Consider the following 17,717-nt stretch of genomic DNA (forward strand, 5'->3'; position numbering starts at 1 on the left):
GATGATTCCCGATTCAGCCACCTTGAGGTTTTGTTTTGTTTTTTTTTTTGTTTTGTCTCTCTCTCTCTTTTTTTTCCTTCTTCTTCTGGTGCTTAAACTGATAAAGGAGCCAAAAATAAGAAACAAAATGAGGATAAATTCGCCAGGTGCAGTGGTACACGCCTGCAATCCCAGTGGCTTGGGAGGCTGAGGCAGGAGGACCACAAGTTCAAAGCCAGCCTCAGCAACAGAGCCTAAGCAACTCAGTGAGACGCTGCCTCTAAATAAAATACAAAATAGGGCTGGGGATGTGGCTCAGAGGTCCAGGGCCCCTGAGTTCAATCCCTGGTATCCCCCCCCCCAAAAAATCGGGGGGATAAATTGATGTTAAAAACTTCAGGTCAATGAAACCAGAACTACGGAGCCCAAACAAGTCCCCCAGCCAGCCAGGCACAGGAACAGCAGAGGCAGGGCCCTCCTCACCAGGGGCGGGAAGCAGCTGCCCAACAGGCAAACAGCTTTCCCTTCTAGGCCCATCACTCAGGCGCCTCGCGGAAGGTGCCGGCCTCCTTCCCCTGGAAGAGCAAGTGAAGCTCCACTGGGGGACGGGGTTGGACCGGCCAGAGGCGCAGGCCAGAGAAGCTGGCTCCCTGGACAACTGGCAGGTCTTGGTGAGTCCCAGGATTTCCTGGGGCTCTCACCGAATTGCTGCCGGCCCAAAGGGCTCATGAGCTTTCATCTCCTTCCACCGCTGCTCTCCGTGGCTTGCAAGCTGGTGTCATTTAAAACGTTTACTAAGAACCTTCTACGCAACAGCCGCCTTACCAGCTTGGTCATGAGCCAGAGAGGCCTCGGTCCTGCTGGCAAGGGGCTTGAGGGCAGCTCTCCGCAGGCCCAGGGACCCTACGGTGGCCCCTGATGTTCATGAGGCACTTACTGTGTACCAGGGGCCTGTTCAACTCATTCAGTCCCACGGTGACTCACCATCATGCAGAGAAGCACAGAAAGGCTGGGGAATCTGTCCAAGGTCTCAGGGTTGGTAGGTGGCAGAGCTGGGACTTGAATCCAGGCAGTCTGGCTTCGGGGTTCAAGTTGAGAGGATGAGGAAGGGCTTCACTGAGGGTTTGGTTGACCAAGTGTTCAGTTGCCCATTTCTTAATTTCGTTTTTTTTTTTTTTAATCAAAGTGTACCCGGGGTTCTCCCGTAGGCTCCTGAGTTCTGCTCTCCTGACCCTGAGCGAGGGCAAAAGGGGAGTGGAATGTGCCTCCCGTGTCACCTTCTGCTGGGAACAGCTCCCCACAGGGAGACCCTTCCACTGAGTCCCCACGGGCCACCTTCCTTCGCATGAAAAAGGCTCCTCTTACTTCTGCTTGCTCCAATATCACCTGCAAAAGAAAAAAAAAAAACAAAAAACTTTTTCTGCTTGATTCCAAGATGCTTTGTAGATTTCTGAGCTGGGAACATTCTCTCTATGGCAATGTCTCCCCTTCCTCCTACCCCGTCTCCCTCTCGCCCTCCCTCCCATCTTTCCTTTTGTACTTTATTGAGGCCTCATCGACAATGAGAATCTTTATGCATGTAAGAATATGTTGTAAAGTGATTAAAACAATTAGCCTGTACATCGCCTCATAGACTTACCTTCTTATTTGTGGCAGAAACACTTAAGATCTATTCGCTCAGGGCTGGGGATGTGGCTCAAGTGGCAGCGCACTCGCCTGGCCTGTGTGCGGCCCAGGTTCGATCCTCAGCACCACATACAAATGAAGATGTTGTGTCTGCCGAGAACTAAGAAAAAATAAAATAAATGTTAAAATTCTCTCTCTCTCTGTCCCCCTCTCTCTCGCTCTCTCTTTAAAAAAAAAAAAAAAAAAGATCTATTCGCTCAGCCAATCACAACTGTGCAATACAGTGTCGTTAAGGAGAGCCACAGTGTTTCCAACTGAAGTCTCTGTTTCCAACTGAAGTCTCTCCCTATCTAAGTCTGGGTTTGTTTTTGTTGGATATCACTGGATCTAAGATCTGAGTGGGGCAAGAGGTGCTAACTAGGAAGAAGGGAAGAATAGTCCGGCAGGTAGGAGTAGAATGGACAAAGGTCCTGTGGCACCTGGGAGCACTGGGCACCTGAGAAACTAGAAGACTAGGATGCTAAGTGCCATGAACTCAGGCCAGGCACTCAGTTGCCCTCTTGTGGCTCGTCAACCTTAGGATTTGACTATCCTTGTAGCAGCAAAGTGGTCACTACAGTTCCAGGCACCCTACTAAACCCTTCCTCCAGTTCCTTTGTAAGCGAGGGGAAAATCTTCAAGCACAGACCCCCTTTACCTGCCCTTGGATCTCGCCAGTCAGAATCGCACACGCGCCCCGCCAATATGTAGGAATTGCAGACACAGTTTAGACCAATCATGAGTCACCCGTGGGGCTGGGGCAGGGCCTGGCCTCAAGGAGGCAAGAGGTCCCCTGGCTTCTGAACAAAATGAGGGTCTCTGGCCAGGAACAGGCGGTCATCTGTAAACGCCCAGCGATGGCTGCCAGAGTGCCCATACCGGCTGGTGGAGTCTTTCTTTCCTGCTAATGTGAGCCTGGGGAAACTGGGGGAGGAAACTAGGAGGACACAAGTCACTGTTTCACCCTTTCAAAATACACCTCGATGCCCTGTGCAAGAATTCCTCACAGTAACCCAAGGCGCTGTCGCTATTATTATTGCTCTCCGCTGTCATTATCAGCACTAGCAAAAGAACCCCAGAACCCCGACGGGCTCCCTCCTGCTCCCCTGCACAGTGTTAAGATCCCAGTCAAGAGAGACAGGACAGCCTTTCCCACACTCCAGGGCCTGCGATTATTATGCTCCTCATGCTTCTGGAAAATCCTGGAAGCAGCCAGACAGATCCCTAGGGGAAGCCTGCGCCTGGGAGGCGGAGAAAGACGGCACGGGTCGACCTGTCAACTGAGGCCACATCCACAGTCTCACTGGCTCCTGGTTCCCAGAGATGCTGTCGCCTTGCCCCATGGGTCCTGTGCCTACTCCACCTCTCACAAGTGTGATGCGCTTCCAAGGGATTTAAATACTAAGAAAGAAATTGTGAAACCGTGGCCCCAGCAGAAGCCAGCTGCATAGGCGCCACCCAGCCCAGAAGGCATTGTAAACATTGGAACCTTGATCAAAAATCAGGAGACTGAGGGCTGGGGCGGGGCTCAGAGGCAGAGCGCTCGCCTAGCACACGAGAGGCACGGGGTTCCATCCTCAGCACCAATAAAAAGAAAATAAAGATAATGTGTTCTCCTGCAGCTAAAAAATATTTTAAAAAATCAGGAGACTGCACAGAACGTTCCAGGTTTCTGGTTTCTCTTGAAAAACGAGAAGTTCTAGCAAAATAGAACTGCTATAGTTTGGACATGGTATCCCCCTGCAAAATGCTCGTCCCCAAATGATACCAAAAGGTGGTAGGACCCGTGGGAGGCAGGGTCTCGCAGAAGGTGACTGGGATGGCGACTGCACTCCTGAAGGGGTTAATGCTGGTCTTCAGAGTGGGCCAGGTCTGGCAGGAGTAGGTCAGTCCCCACAGGAGGGAGTTGTTATAAAAGAAGAGGCCTGCCATCCTCGGGTCTCTTGTTTCTTTCCTGGTTGTCTGACCTCTTACACCAAGCCACTCTCACATGTGATACCATCTACCATGTTGTGACATAGCCAGGAAATCCTCTCCAGATTCCATGCTGTTGGACCTTCCCAGCCCCCAGACTCATGAGCCAAATGAACCTCTTTTCTTTAAATATTATCCAATATCAGGCATTTTGTTATAGCAACCCCAAATGAACCAAGACAAGACCCACATGCCCAAGTGGCAGACCCGATGGGAGCTGAGCAGTGGTTCCCTTGGGTAGAACTGTCCACTCCGTTGCAGTCTCCATCCAGCTGGTCCTCGTGGACACCACTAGTTGTCCCACAGGGTGTTTTCATTAGGAATGTTCTGCTGTGATAAATAGTTTCATCTCTCCTGAGACTGACAAAGGAGGGAGGCAGTGGAGAGGCATTTAGTGGTCGAGGGTGGCGGGAAAGGATGCAGCAATAGTGCCCAGGCATCTCCAGCTCCTGCCAGCACTGCTCTCCCACCCACGAGGCTGGAAGCTACTCTGGCAGGTCTCAGGCTGGATCAGCAGGTCCACGTAGCCTCGGGGACCGAGCCTCATCGTTCTTTCTGCTGTGAACTTCCATCTAGAGATCACATCTGCTGCTTGTGTCCCAGATCCTTTGCCACACATACAACAGGCAAATCTCATCCAATCACTGCACTGAGCTCTGGAATAGGAAGGATCACCCCGCAAGCAAGGTTCAGAGAGGTTAAGTCACTGGCCCATAGCCACATAGCTTGGAAATGGCTGGGAAACTGGGCTGCAGAGGTGTTAACTCTGCTCACATGAAGCCACCCAGCTAACAGATGGCTGAACTGGGATTCTGCTATTCACCCAAAGAGGTTTGACCCCCAGGGAGGCACTGTTGGGAGGCTGTGGAGCCTTGAAGGGGTGGGGCCTAGTGGGAGATCTTTAGGTCACCAGGGGCATGTCCTTGAAGGGAATTGTGCTGTTGCCTGGCCAGGAGCTGAGCTATTTTGTCCCCGGTCCCCCCTGCCTCACCACAGGCCCCAAAGCCATGGAGCCCACTGACCACAAACTGGAACCTCCAAACTGTGAGCCAGATTAAACCTGCATAAGGTGGTTATCTGGCCACAGTGACGGACAGCTGACTAACCCAGGTTCCAGCGAAGGGCCACCCTGCACTGAGGCCTGGAAGTTGAGAATGGCCAGGAGCAAGGTAAACCAGGTCCCCAGTGGTATTTTTGAAAATCTGGAATTTCTGGCCTTTTGCGAGGTCCACTGGCCCCTGGTTGGCCACCCAAATGCAAACACAGAGAGGCTATTTGTTCAGAGCTGGCCGTAGCAAGAGGGCCCACCACTGTCCATTTAGACAGCCCCGGTCACAGTCTCTAAGGCAGGCCGAGGAGGGGACAGCTTTAGAGTGGGGGAGAGGGGAAGCTCGGGTGGGTGGGCTGCCGCTGGAGTGGAGGTGGGAGATGGAGGCAGGCAGCCGCTTGATAGACTGGTCCTGGATGGCGCCGTGGGGCCGGGTAAGGAGGAAACTGGCCATCGTTGCCCAAGTCCTGCTGTTTGGGGCCGGTCGCTGCAGGGGTGGCTCGGTTGCCAGGCCTGACGGTTGCAAAGGCCGTGGGTCAGAGTCCTATTATCCTCTACGGAGTGGCTTGGGGCCTGCAGCTGACCCTTGGTCCCCTTGTCTGAGACGGGGATGTTACCAGTCTCTGTCTCAGGTGTAAATACGTCAAGTGCTGAGAATAGCACGTGGCCGCAGTGAGTGCTCAACTCATGTCGGTAACTAACCACTGTCATAGTTAACCCCATGGTCATGCTCAGGGGGAGGGCACTGGCTGGGAAGGGGGGTTCCGGGTAGCTCTGGCCCCTTCTGCCCATCACATGGCTCCTCAGAGCCCCGGGGCTGGACAGGAGAATCTGGGGCTGGACTGATTTCCAAACCATCCCCAGGTCCAAGGCCACCATGTCCCACTGGGTGTCGGTGACAGCCCTCTCCCTCCCTCCCTCCCCCACCTGGACCAGCTGCTTCGACACAGCAGGCTCTGTGACCCCATTTCAGCTGGTTTCTGGTCCTAAATTTAGCCCTTTCACAGAAACCAAAGAGCAGGCGGGTGAGGACGGTGTCTGGGGAGAGGTGTCCTTGTCCCGCCACAATGGAACACGGAGACTCTAATCTACAAAGGATGGAGCTGCATTTCTTGTCGTTCTGATGCCAGGGGAGAGAGGGTCAGGGGGCCACCTTCCGGGAGGCCTGCCACCTGCCTCACCCCGTGGCAGGGGGAGGGAGGGTGGGGGAGGATGAGGGGATGGGGGGGCAGCAAGGGACTTTTTTTTTGGTACTGGGGACTGAACCCAGGGGTGCTTGACCACTGAGCTGCGTACAGCCTCAGCCCCTCTTTTTGTTTTTTTTTCTTTTGAGACAGGGTCTTGCTAAGCTGCCAAGGCTGGTCTTGAACTCGGGACGCTCCTGCCTCAGCCTCACCAGTTGCCAGGACCACAGGCGTGCGCCACCATGCCAGCTCACTGAACGTGCTTTTCATTTTTATTTATTTTTTAGTTGTAGTTGGACACAAAACCTTTATTTCATTTACTTATTTTTATTTGGTGCTGAGGATCAAACCAGGGCCTCGCACGTGCTAGGCGTGTGGCCTACCGCTGAGCCACAGCCCCCAGCCCTGAAATTGCCTTTATAGGAAACTTACTCCCCAAATGACAACTCTGCAGTCACGACCTTAATGCGTTAACGAGGGCTCCGTCCCCAGGACCTGAACACCTCCAGGGGCCCCCACCTCTCCACACCTGCACTGGGGATTAAATTTTCAACTTTGGGGGACACACTGGGACCAAGCAGGCAGCTTCCTCATCCGCAAGGTACCGTGGGAAGCTGGCCAGTCGAGGTGGACCAGGAGAGTGGGGTGCTGTGCTCTGTTGTCATGTACTGGCAAGTCATTTGACCCTGTGGGGCCTCAGTTGTCCCATCTGGCAACTAAAATTCACATATAGTGATTCCTTAAGTCACCTTGTTCTCTCTTAATATAGAACAACTTTCTTTCCTATGAGGAATAAGATCAGAGAGGGTAAGTGATTTGGCTACACCCACACAGCTAGTGAATGCTTTGAGTCTGGATCTTTTGACCCTAACACTTGGACTCTTTTCACTTTTAGATTATCTTACCTTTATTTATATTATGGGATTATGATGATAGAGAACCCCCAAATAATATATATATTTTTTATACTAGGGAAGCACCATGGTTTTTTGGTTGAAAGCCAGGCTGCCTGGGTTTAACTTCTAGTTCTGACACTTATTAGCTGTGTGATCTCAAATTACTCAGTCTCTCTGTGCCTCAGTTTCTCTGGTCTGTAAGACAGGAAATGATGATTATACCCATTTTCAATAGGATTGTCAGGAAGATCAAATGAATTGAAATTTTGTAAAAATACTTTCAACAGTGCCTCATACCTAGAAAAGGTTAAGTGTTTGCTTAATTTAAAAAATAACTCAGGGCTGGGGATGTGGCTCAAGTGGTAGCGCACTCGCCTGGCAAATGCATGAAGCACTGGGTTCGATCCTCAGCACCACATTAAAATAAAATAAAGACATTGTGTCCACCTAAAAAACTAAAAAGTAAATATTAAAAAAAAAATAACTCAAAGCCAGTCAGCCACGTGACCTTGAGCAAACACAGCATCTTGGAGACACATGTTCTACTGTGGGCTCAGCCAGTCATTTGCTCTGTGACCTCAGAAACTTCTTTTAACCTTTTTAGACCTTAGTTTCCTTAATTCAAAATAAAGGGCTTGGGCAAATTCAAAACCAAAGAGGATTTTCTGAACAAAGAAATATCAAATCAGGAAAAAAAAATCAAAACGTTTTGGGTCACAATTTCTCACCCATCAGTGTCCACCACACGAGCACTCCAGGGCCGTGGGGGCTGCTGTCCCAGCACCCTCTGGGGCCCACCCACAGGCCCTCCAGCAATGGTCTGTCCTTGCCCGGAAGTGGGGTGCCTTGCCCTTCAGGGGCTGGGATGACCTTGCAAGTGAGCTGTGGGGATTCGTGGGGTGCTCCGGCTGGAGGTCTGTGAACTCCTGCTGCTGCTGGTTACAGGATGCTGGCTCCTGCCCTTCTGAAACCTGTTTCCTTCACAGAACTCTGTCCCACCCACCGATTAGTTAACTATTGCTGCAAAAACCCAGAATCTAGAGGCTCACAACAGTTTACGATTTCCTTAGATTCTGTGGTTGACTGGCTGGTCCCTCTGCTGGTCTCACCTACGGCGTTTGTGTGGCTGTGTTTCATCTGTGGGGAGGGGCCGCTGACCTCAGGTGGGAAGCAGGCAGAGTGGAAGCTCTGGGCTTAATGAAGGCCTTAGAAGCTGAGTGACCCGTTTTCTGTTGAGCAAGTCACAGGTCAGCCCTGACCCGCGGGTTCAATAGACTTGGGCGGGGGTCAGGGACACGGTAGGTGCTGGGTCACAGCTCAGCACTATGGAAAGCAGAGCCCCCTCTGAACTTCAGTGTCCTCGTGTGTACAATGGGGGGCAGATGGCCTGCACCTTGGGAAGGGAGCACCGAGGATGAGTGACGGAAGCAGAGCCCAGGCAGCAGCCATTGGCCACACACCTCCCAGGAAGGAGCCAAGGAAGCATGGATCTGGACCCACCCCTTGTCCTAAGAGCTTTCTCCCCAGGGCCACGCTCCCAAGTCCCCTTGGGGACCTGTGGCCCCGCCCTCGGTGCACACACAGAGGGGTTTTTGCTGGCTTCTTATTAAAGAGCGCAGGGCCTGGGGCGTTGGCCCACCAACTTCATGAGAACCACCTGGGGCGCCTGGGATGGGGGGGCTGGAGGGGACGCTGGCAGGCAGACACCTCCTTGGCCTTCCGCTGCTGTTCCTACAACACCAGATACCACCCCAGGAGGCGGGAGGTGCCAATGTCCAGTGGAAGGGACGGAGCAGTGAAAGGAACCCTGAGGCTGTGGCGAGAGGCCACCTCTGGTCTGGGGGTTTGTTCAGAGGCGTTAGGTGGCAGGGCCCAGCCCCCAGGAACAGGATTAGAGGCCCAGGGGGCTTGCCGGTGCCCCCACTATGCCAGGGGGCCACCTCCGACCAGGGACACTGACCCCGTGGCGCCCCACCTTATCTTGAACTTCCCCACCTCCAGCACTGAGGGCTCGGCTCCTGCTGCTCCTCAGCTGCCTGGTCTGACGTGCTGTTGTAGGAGCCCGGGACCAAGGCAGGGACAGGAAGGTCTGTGAACCCCGACCTCAGGACCCCAGGGAGGAATGTGTCTGCGCTGATCTTTTAATGACGGAGAGGCTCAGAGCGGGGAGGGGAGCAGCCGGTGCAGAAGCTTCCCCTCTGGCCCCACGGCCCCTCCCGGGGATGGAGGCGTTGGGGGAGGCAGAAGTGGCTTCCAGAAGACTGTCACTTCAGCCAGGTACCTGTGGCAGGTGCTCGGAGACCAGAGTGGCCCTCCCAGGGCAGCGGACTCAGGCAGGTTCATCTCAGCCCAGGGACTGAGGGAGCAGTTCATGTCTCCACTCAACCTGAAAGAGACAGGTGGCTCCCTCACGTTCCAAGGCTGCAAAGCCTGGGCACAGAGGTGGCACTTTCTCAAGACCCAGCCCACTCCCAGGTCAGGCACGGGCACAACTGACCCTTCACCTGCTTTCAGCACAGAGAATGGGGTGCACTGGTCCACTGCCCCCCGGGCTCGGCCCCACAGCCTCCCAACACAGGCTGGTTTGCGGGGCCAGCGCTACCCTCCTGCCCAGGGCCTGGGAGATGTGAGTGACCGACCAGCTTGGGCTGGCTGTTGGGGTCACCCCATCTCCCTTGAGTATAAGTGAGACTTCACTTCACCAATACTACCCTTGAGGGGGCAGCCCTGTCCAACCCCAGGGGTGATGTGGAGGTAGAGGACCTGGTGGGGGACGGGCAGGGTGCTCCCCTCAGTATGGTGTCCATCAATAGGACAGGGGTGGGGACAGGTTTGGCAACTTTCTGATCTACTTGGAACGCTGGCTCCTTTTCAGCCCCGTATTCTGATCTGTCTGTAAACAATGTCCACTTCGCCCTGGGGTCCGCAGGGAGAGCCTTCGGTTCCAGCCCCGACTTCACCCTTGGGGCTGGTGGCCGCAGGTCCCCGAGGAGGCTCACACCCCCACGGTGCTCTTCTCGCCCTCCCTGGGGCCGGGGTCCTCCTGACTCTTCATCTCCCAGCCCCGGACCCAGGTGTAGGCGGAGGAGCCGCCCAGCACCATGGCGTTGCTGGTCCACCACAGGAAGCTCTTGGTTTCTTCGAAGTAGAGCACGGCTAGCACCGTCTGGGCGCAGGCCTTGGCCGTGCCCGACACGTTGTGGGTCAGGGGACTGGTGAACTTGATCTGCAGCCCGGTCACGTAGCCGATGGCGAAGCCGAACAGGCCGCCCAGCGTCATCATCCCCCAGAAGTGGGCGCTGTCCAGCTGCGCGAAGTCCAGGAGGGCCTGATGCTCCCCGAGCAGCAGGAGCAGGGGCAGGAAGAGGGCGCAGGCGTTGACGTTGTTGTAGAAGGTCAGGCGCCAGATGCTGCCGTCCACCGCCGGGAGCACCTTCTTGGTGTAGATGGCGTTCAGCGAGACACACAGGCTGGCCAGCACCCCAAAGATGGTGCCCACCAAGGACAGGGTGCCCTCGGCCTCCTCCTGGTCCACACCCAGCCAGAAGCCACCTGCAGCAGGGAGAGGGGCAGGGCGGGGCAGAGGGGGAGGAGCACCTTGAGGACTGGAGGCAGACAGCACCCGGAGGTGGAGTGGCACAGCGCCCACCGGAAGGGACAGGGCAGTAAAAGCTACCCGGAGGCCAGGAGGCCAAGGAGAAGGGCACGTGGCCGGAATGTTTGCCCAGGTTCATGCCGCAGGCCTCGCCCTCAGGGACAGGGGCCTCAGGGTCGGGAACAGTGCTCTTCTGCAAGAGGCCTGTGCCCTACCATGCCCGGTCAGCAGAGGCACCACCTTCGGCCCAGGGACACTGACTCTGCAGATGTCCTTCCTATCCTGAACTTCCCAGACTCCAGCACCGTGGGGGACTCGGCCCCTGCCGTTCCTCAGCCACCTGGTCTGCGACATGCAGACCAAGGCAGGGGAGAGGGACAGACTCTGACCCCACAGTTCACAGTCCACTGTGTGGCCCTGGCCACGCCGCCCTCCCCATACCTCCTTCCACAAATCCACCCGGCCCTCTCCCCCCAGCAAAATCCCAGGGCTGGGGGAGAGGCCCGAGTGAGGCCCCGTTCCTATCCAGCAGAGGGGAACGTCCTTCCACGGACCACTGCCCAGTGCTTTAACCTGCCTCAGAAACACTGTGAAGAGGCCATAGGATAACAGCGTGCTGTGCTGGCCCTGGGCACCTGGAAGGAGCAGCTTTGGGATAATGCCACTTAGTGTTAAGGTGACTGGGCCAGGGCCAGGGTCTCTAAGTTTGGCTTCTTCTCCATGGACCTCATCACAGGAGCATTACGCTGGAATCACTCTGGCCTGAGGCATCTGGGGACAGTCACCCCAAGACTCACCTCCTGCTCTGAGAGAGAGCCTCCACAGCTCCCCGCTGCCCACCAGCAAGTCTGCACTGAGCCTGGGCGGGCACACTGGCTCGCTGCACCCTCCGGCCCGTCTCTGCCTGGGCTCACCAGCACCTGGATCTCCCTGCTCCTCACGGGCCTCAGTGTCCTTGCCTCATGTCTGCCCCAGAAGACGCCTCCTTTCCAGAGGGATTCGACTCACCCTTCAAGGTCAAAGTCGGCCTCTCCAGGAGGAATCCTTTCTGACACCTCCAGCCCTTGACCTCTTAAGCCACTGGCCTGGCCTGGGCTGCTAGGCATCTGATAGACCCCATGCTCCCAGAAGGTGGGGGCTGGGTTTGACACATGACATCTCCTGCCCTAGCAGCCAATAAGATGGGGTAGCAGGAACAGCTTTGGTTGTCAGAGAGACCTGTCCTCCAACTGGGCTGTGCATTTCAGAAGCTGAGTGGCCTGGGGGAAGTTACTTAACCTCTCAGAGCTCCAGTTTCCTTCATTTGTAAAGATCTGGGGCACTTTCTTGATTCCCCACTCTAACCAATCTATTCCCTTTTTTATTTTTTGTGGGTGGGGGGATACTAGGGATGGAACCCAGGATGCTCTACCACTGGGCTACCCCCAGCCCTTTTTATTCTGTTTTTTTTTTTTTTTGTATCAGGGATTGAACCTAGGGCCCTTAACCACTGAGCCACATCTCCAGCCCTTTTTATTCTTAATTTTGAGACAGGGCCCTGCTAAGTTGCTTGGGATTCTCCTCCTTAGAGACACACCCCACGGCACCCAGCACCTTCCAACTCTTAACCTTGCAACCTGAGGAATCTTCCCGCGGTTCCTGGCAGGTACAAGGCCTCTCTGTGGCTCCCAACTGCTGTCAAGAAAAATTCGGCTCATTCACCTGGGCCCCCAAGGCCTGCACCGCATGGTCACCCTTGAGCTCTAACTGGGCAGCCTGGCGTCAGGCAGGGCTTCCCCAGAAAGTCTGCTTAGATGGCCCCCTCCCCAGTCCCCTTCCTCCAAACACCTCCTGGGTCCCCATCGCTGCCCTTACCCCCCAGGCAGAGCTGTTATCACTGCCAGGCACCATGGCCAGGCCCTCTGAGTGTGGGAGCTGAGGCTACCTTTTCCAAATTTGTGACACCAAAGCCTGGCACATGCTTAGTGACCAATTAATCGCTGCTGGCTGAACAGCGGGTGCATGTATTAAAGGAGACACAGCTCAACGCCTGGTGCGCACCCGTAGTCCAGCTTGGGAGGCTGAGGCAGGAGGACCGCTTGAGCCCAGGGGTTCAAGACAAGCCTGGGCAACAAAGGGAGACCTATTTCAGAAAAAGGACGGCAGGCACCTATTAGGTCCCAGGCCCCGGACACGCAGTCCTCCTTGTCTTGGCAGAGCCCTGGCACACAGGTACCCACAGGCTGCTGAGGCAGGGGGGCACAGGGGCCACTCCAGCTTAGCCACAGCACCCCCAGCCCCCCAGCCAACTGGGACTGCAACCTCAAGGTTCCAGACCCCAGAGCACTGTCCCACAGAGGGAGCTTTGGAGGTTCTATGTGACATGGGAGGCCAGGAGGAGGGCCTTGAGTAGTAGCTGAGACATACTTCCCAAAGGAGGAAGGAAGGGGACCTGCAGATAGGGGCAGGTCTTGCAGCAGCAGACGCCTTCTCAGCAGCTATCTTGCCAACGGCCACTTGGGCTACTCTGGGGACCTGGGCTCAGTTCCCTTCCGGCACACATATTCTCCCACCAGGAGGCCCACCCCATGCCGTGTCTGGCAGAGGCAGAGACACTTAAGTGGAGACCCCTGGGGTGACAGAGAGGAGGTGAGGCCCAGAGGGAGGCAGCAGGGGCTGGGGGTTCCCTGGGCAGGGCTGCTGGCCACTCCTCCCACGATAACCTTGCCCTTCTCTCTTCTCCCCTCTTGGGCCTAAGACACAGCAGCCCTAGGTCCAATGGCTGTTCAACCAGGAGAGAGAATTTCGAGGACAGATGGTGTGGAGGGGCCCTTCCCCCTCCACTAGTGCACGGAGTCGGGGACTCTGGGACACCAGGGAAGCGTATGTAGGCCAAATAAGCCACACGTTATGGTGCTGAGGAAAAACCCGAGCAGGTGCAAATAAAGATCCCACTCCTAGGTGGCAGAGCCTAGTGGACCGCGAGGCACCTGACCCTTGGCAATAAGGAAATGTTCTACGGCTTATGCTGTCCAACACAAGAGCCCCTAGCCACATGTGGCCACAGAGCACCGGAAACGCGGCTGCAGAATCTGGTGATAACCCTTGCATAGGAGGAAACGAATACTTAAAAGTTCATTTAACCAATGTGCACATGGCCAGTGGCTCCTGAATTGGACAGTAAAGCTCTGGCCTCCAGTGTTCAAGAACAGAGCAGACTGGAAGCATAGGCCTGGGAGTCTGGCCAATCCGGATTTACATCCTAGCTTGGTTACTTGCCAGCTCTGTGGTCCCGGGCTAGTAAGTTAACCTCTCTGAGCTTCAGTTTCCTCATTTGCATGGAGATAGATGATCATGGGATACCATCACACACAGGACTTCTGGGCAGTCGAAGGAGATGTTGTATGTGAAATGAGAGCATAAAACCACTATCAGTAATTTTCTTCTGAGGGTCAAGTCTGAGATGATGGTATCCGGGCTAGCAAGGACAGAGGGTGATGGTGTATTTACTAAGATGCACTGTCCTCTACAAAGAGAGGGGGATGGGTACTCAGGACACTTGAGCTTTTGGGAAACAACAAAGGGTCAAGCATGTGGCCGCTTCGCCAGTGATCAGCATTGTGATCTTGAACAAGTTATTGAACTTCTCCGCGCCCTGGCTTTCCTTCTGTAAATGTGGGTTATAATCCGACCTTGTAATGAGTATTAGTTAATATGGGTAAAGTGCCTGGATATGTGTGCCTGGCACATTTTAAGAACTCAATGTCAGTCACTTTTGCTGCCGCTGTTGCTATTATTATTGCAATTATTACTCTGGCACACGCTGGGCAACTACCTTGCTACATGACCCTGGGCAGTCATGTGTTCTTTCTGGGCCCCAGGCTCTTCCTCTCTGACTGCTGAACCAAGGGAACTAGGACAAAGGTGCCTGGAAGGATTGGTTGCTCTTTACAGTTTGGCCCTGTGCCAGCCCTACCTATTCGGTGGGGCCCCAGCCAATCACTCACCAATGATGATGCTGCAGGTGAGCAGGGCATAGAGGGAGGTGGTCTGCTTGAGCAGCACGTAGGAGAGCAGCACGTTGAAGACGGTGGTGAGAGAGCGGCCCACGTTGTAGAAGGCCACCCCTACGTACTTGAGGCAGAGGTTATTGAAGGTGATCATGCCGATGAAGACCACCGACAGTGGCAGGACGCTGCGAGCCACCCTGAGGTCCAGGCGCAGCGTGGGGAAGTCCACAGCACCAGGGCAGCAGGTGGCCAACGTGCTGAGGCCCTTGCATAGCAGCGTGGTCACCAGGCACTGGTAGAAGGTGACGAAAATGGGGGCGTCCAGCCGCAGGGAGGGGCTGTCCAGCAGGTACTTGTTGAGGAACACCATGGAGATGGAAGTGACCCAGTAGAGAGAGACCACCAGAGCGATCTGCAGTGCCCGCAGCAGAAAGGGCTTCTCCCCGCTGCCTGCCTCGGCCTCTCCAGAGGGGTCGGGGGCACCGTTCAGCGCCATGTGCAGGATCCTGGAGCGCTTCAGGGGGGCCCTGTTCATGGTAGCAGAGGAGCTGGGTCACAGGGCGGCCAGAACGGATTCCCTGGATGACAGGGCAGGGAGCTGCTGCTTTCTGCAGGCGCAGCCCTCGATTGTCACATAGGGGTGACCTAACGGCCTCCTTCCTCCTGGATGAAGTTCTGCTTTGGGGTGAGCACAGCTGTCCTGCTCCACCGCTGGCTCCCTCCTTGGGAGCTCAGGAGAAAGACCCTGGAGGGTGAGCCCGGGACAGCGGTGCAGCGAGGGACCGGGGCTGGGGCCTAGTGGGGAGGCGTCGCAGGGGGAAACCGGGGGAGAGGAGCAGGAGCGGCGGCGGGAAGCGCCGGGATGCGGGGCGGGGCGGGGCGGGGAGAGGGCCGCGGGCCGCGTGCGGAGGCGCGTGGAGGGAGCGAGGCGTGGGCTCGAGGGCGAGGGGTCTGCGGGGAGTGGGGAGCCGGCCCAGGGCGGCGCCGAGGGCGCGCCGCGGAGTGGCGCAGGAGGGGAGCAGCGCGGGTCCCAAGCGCTCGGGGAGCAGGGCTTTGGGGATGTGGGTGGAGGCCGGGCGGACGCCAGGCCGCCGCGCGCGCCTTCCCCGGCGCGGGCTCCCGCTCGGCTCGGCCCCGGAGCCTCCGGACGTCCGAGGCCGCCTCCCGGGCGAGGCGGGCCCAGGCTCATTTCCTGACACGCCCCCAGCCCCCTCCTTAAAGAGCCCGCACGCCCCGGGTTGCTCTTAAAGCCACAGCCTCCCGGAGCCCGCGTTGGCCTGTCTGACCTGCCTCTGCGCCCCAGCTCACTGCCCTGCCGCAGAGCTCTGCAGTTCACAGTCACCGAAGGTTTTTCTGGATGCTTGAGCTTCGCCCCGTTCCTAGAGGGGCTCTACCACCCTCTCCCGCCCATCCTCACTGTTTGCTCCAGATGCTCCTTCTACTACCCATTTGGCTCCGTTCGGGTCCATCTTCTCCCTCTCTCAGAATCGGGATGCGCCCCAGAGTCTTGGCACCATCTCTACACCTCTTGGCCCTCTACCGAGCCCAGGTCACTTTTCCGGCCCGTGTTACGCCCTCCTGCCTCCTTTTTCACTGCCCCCAGTCCTCTACCAGTCCCTATACCGACACGGCGCCTCTCTTCAGAGCGCAGGTCATTTCTTCCAGACCTTGTTACGGTCCCCCTCCCATTTTCACTGCTCCCACTCCCTCTCCCAAGCCCGAGACCTCCAGAAACATTCCAGAGGCCGGAGGCCACACTGTCTCTTGCAGACATCAGTTCGTCGGCCCCGGTTCTGCATTAGGGAACCCTTCTGATGGGTCGATCCTAGCTCTCAGCCTCAATTCGACACCCCTTTCCTACCCCATTCGGGAAAATACCGTCCCCTCCGCCAGCCCAGCTCCGGTGCCCAAGTCCGCGCTCCCGGGCTGCGAAGGCACCTGGCGCTCACCTCCTCCAGCGCACGGGACGCCGGCCTGCACTACCTTACGCTGCACCTGCAGCGCCGCACCCAGGAGCCGCACCCCAGGGGGACAACTTCCTGCTCCCGGCCCGGTCTCGGGCGCCGGCGCGAAGCCGGCCTTACCCGAAGCTAGCTTCGTCCTGCCCGGAGGCGGCGGGGCGTTATCCAGCCGATAGTGGGAGCTGGTTCCCTCGTCTTCCCAAGGCCATTCCCGCCCCCGCTACCCCGCCCTAGCCCGCCTGGGGCTCCTGGATTCTGTTATCGCGGTTGGCAGGTCCCACGACCTGACAGCATCCGAGGCCCGCCGCGCGCAGAAGGATGCGCGGATGATTCCGCTGGTAACCGTGGAGGGTTCCCCGCCCCTCCCAGGGACCAGGCCCCGGGGAAGTCAGCCCCCAGGGCGAGTTCTGTTACTGGGCCGCCAGAAGGACAGACTTCTCTCTGTTGTCGCTTTAGCCCCAACATTGAGCAGCCCGTTTCCTCTGGGCTTCAGGCCCCTTCATTGTCAGACTAGGAAGCGGGGTGGGGGTGGGGGAGGTGGGTGGGGCAGGGGGGATCCAGGGGTTCTGGCCCTCCTTGCTCAAAACTCCAAGCTTGTGTGGTTGAACAAGGAACTGTCATGTTTGTAATATTTCAAATGCCATTAAATAAAACAATTGTTCAAAAGAAAATTGCAACTCAGTTACAGATTGAAAAAAATATATAAATGATTCATGGATTAGGGTGGCCTCCATTCTACAGAATGGGCGCTCCCATCAGGCAGGAACAGACAGTGGGTTTTGTAAAGTAGGAACAAGGAAATTGAACAATAGAAAAAATGGTTTGGTTGACATATAAAATTACTTTAGATTACTTTGTGTGTGTGTGTGTGTGTGTGTGTAAGAATTAAAGCAGAAAGACCTTATTGTTCTAACTCGGTCAACTGGAATCTCCTGTTTTCAAGAACTGGTCTGTTTTGGGATCTGTTCACTTGGAGTTTCATCTGATCATACTTCATTTAGCACCAGTGACTCTGGCGTGGCCCGTTGGGTTCACCCCTTGGTGGTGCAAAACCAAGGAGCAATTCCAGAAAATAAGAGTGAAGAAAGGTCAATTACCTGCAGCGAGTAGAATGAGCAGGTAGGGTGACTCCCAAAGCAGTGTCTCTCAGAGCAAAGGAAGCAAGGGACTTTTACTGAGGAGACTTATATCCAAAATGGAAAGACTTGACACCATGGTGGGGGCGCTTTCCTGCGCATGCGCAATTTCAAACCTTGCGTCTTCATCGGGGTCTTATTCAAAGACAACAGTGAGGAACACCTCCTGGGTGGAGAGTTTAGCATTATAATAATAATAATTTAGATTATAACGAGCAAAATTTATTCTAGGTCCTCTAGAAAAGGGACTACATTCTTCTGGCTGGTCTAAACCTGTTCCTTGAAGCCTT

General features: G+C 55.9%; 1 protein-coding gene across 3 annotated transcripts; it reads right to left on the reverse strand.

The window, feature by feature from the left end:
* Positions 1-6,157: 6,157 nt before the first annotated feature.
* On the reverse strand, positions 6,158-16,753 carry Slc35c1 (solute carrier family 35 member C1). 3 transcript variants are annotated; one of them, XM_021729639.3, is made up of 3 exons: positions 16,415-16,753; positions 14,328-14,857; positions 6,158-10,298 (listed from the first exon to the last, which is right to left on the reverse strand). In XM_021729639.3, the coding sequence occupies exons 2-3, from the start codon at positions 14,824-14,826 to the stop codon at positions 9,742-9,744; spliced, it is 1,056 nt and encodes a 351-aa protein (XP_021585314.2). In that variant the 5' UTR covers positions 14,827-14,857; positions 16,415-16,753; the 3' UTR covers positions 6,158-9,741. The 3 variants fall into 3 exon arrangements, with proteins under 3 accessions (XP_021585314.2, XP_021585315.2, XP_005330089.2); XM_021729640.3 differs by having other exon boundaries at positions 16,280-16,419; XM_005330032.5 differs by lacking the exon at positions 16,415-16,753 and having other exon boundaries at positions 14,328-15,521.
* Positions 16,754-17,717: the final 964 nt, after the last annotated feature.

The sequence above is a fragment of the Ictidomys tridecemlineatus genome, chromosome 4 (genome assembly GCF_052094955.1).
Source record: "Ictidomys tridecemlineatus isolate mIctTri1 chromosome 4, mIctTri1.hap1, whole genome shotgun sequence".
Taxonomy (NCBI): domain Eukaryota; kingdom Metazoa; phylum Chordata; class Mammalia; order Rodentia; family Sciuridae; genus Ictidomys; species Ictidomys tridecemlineatus.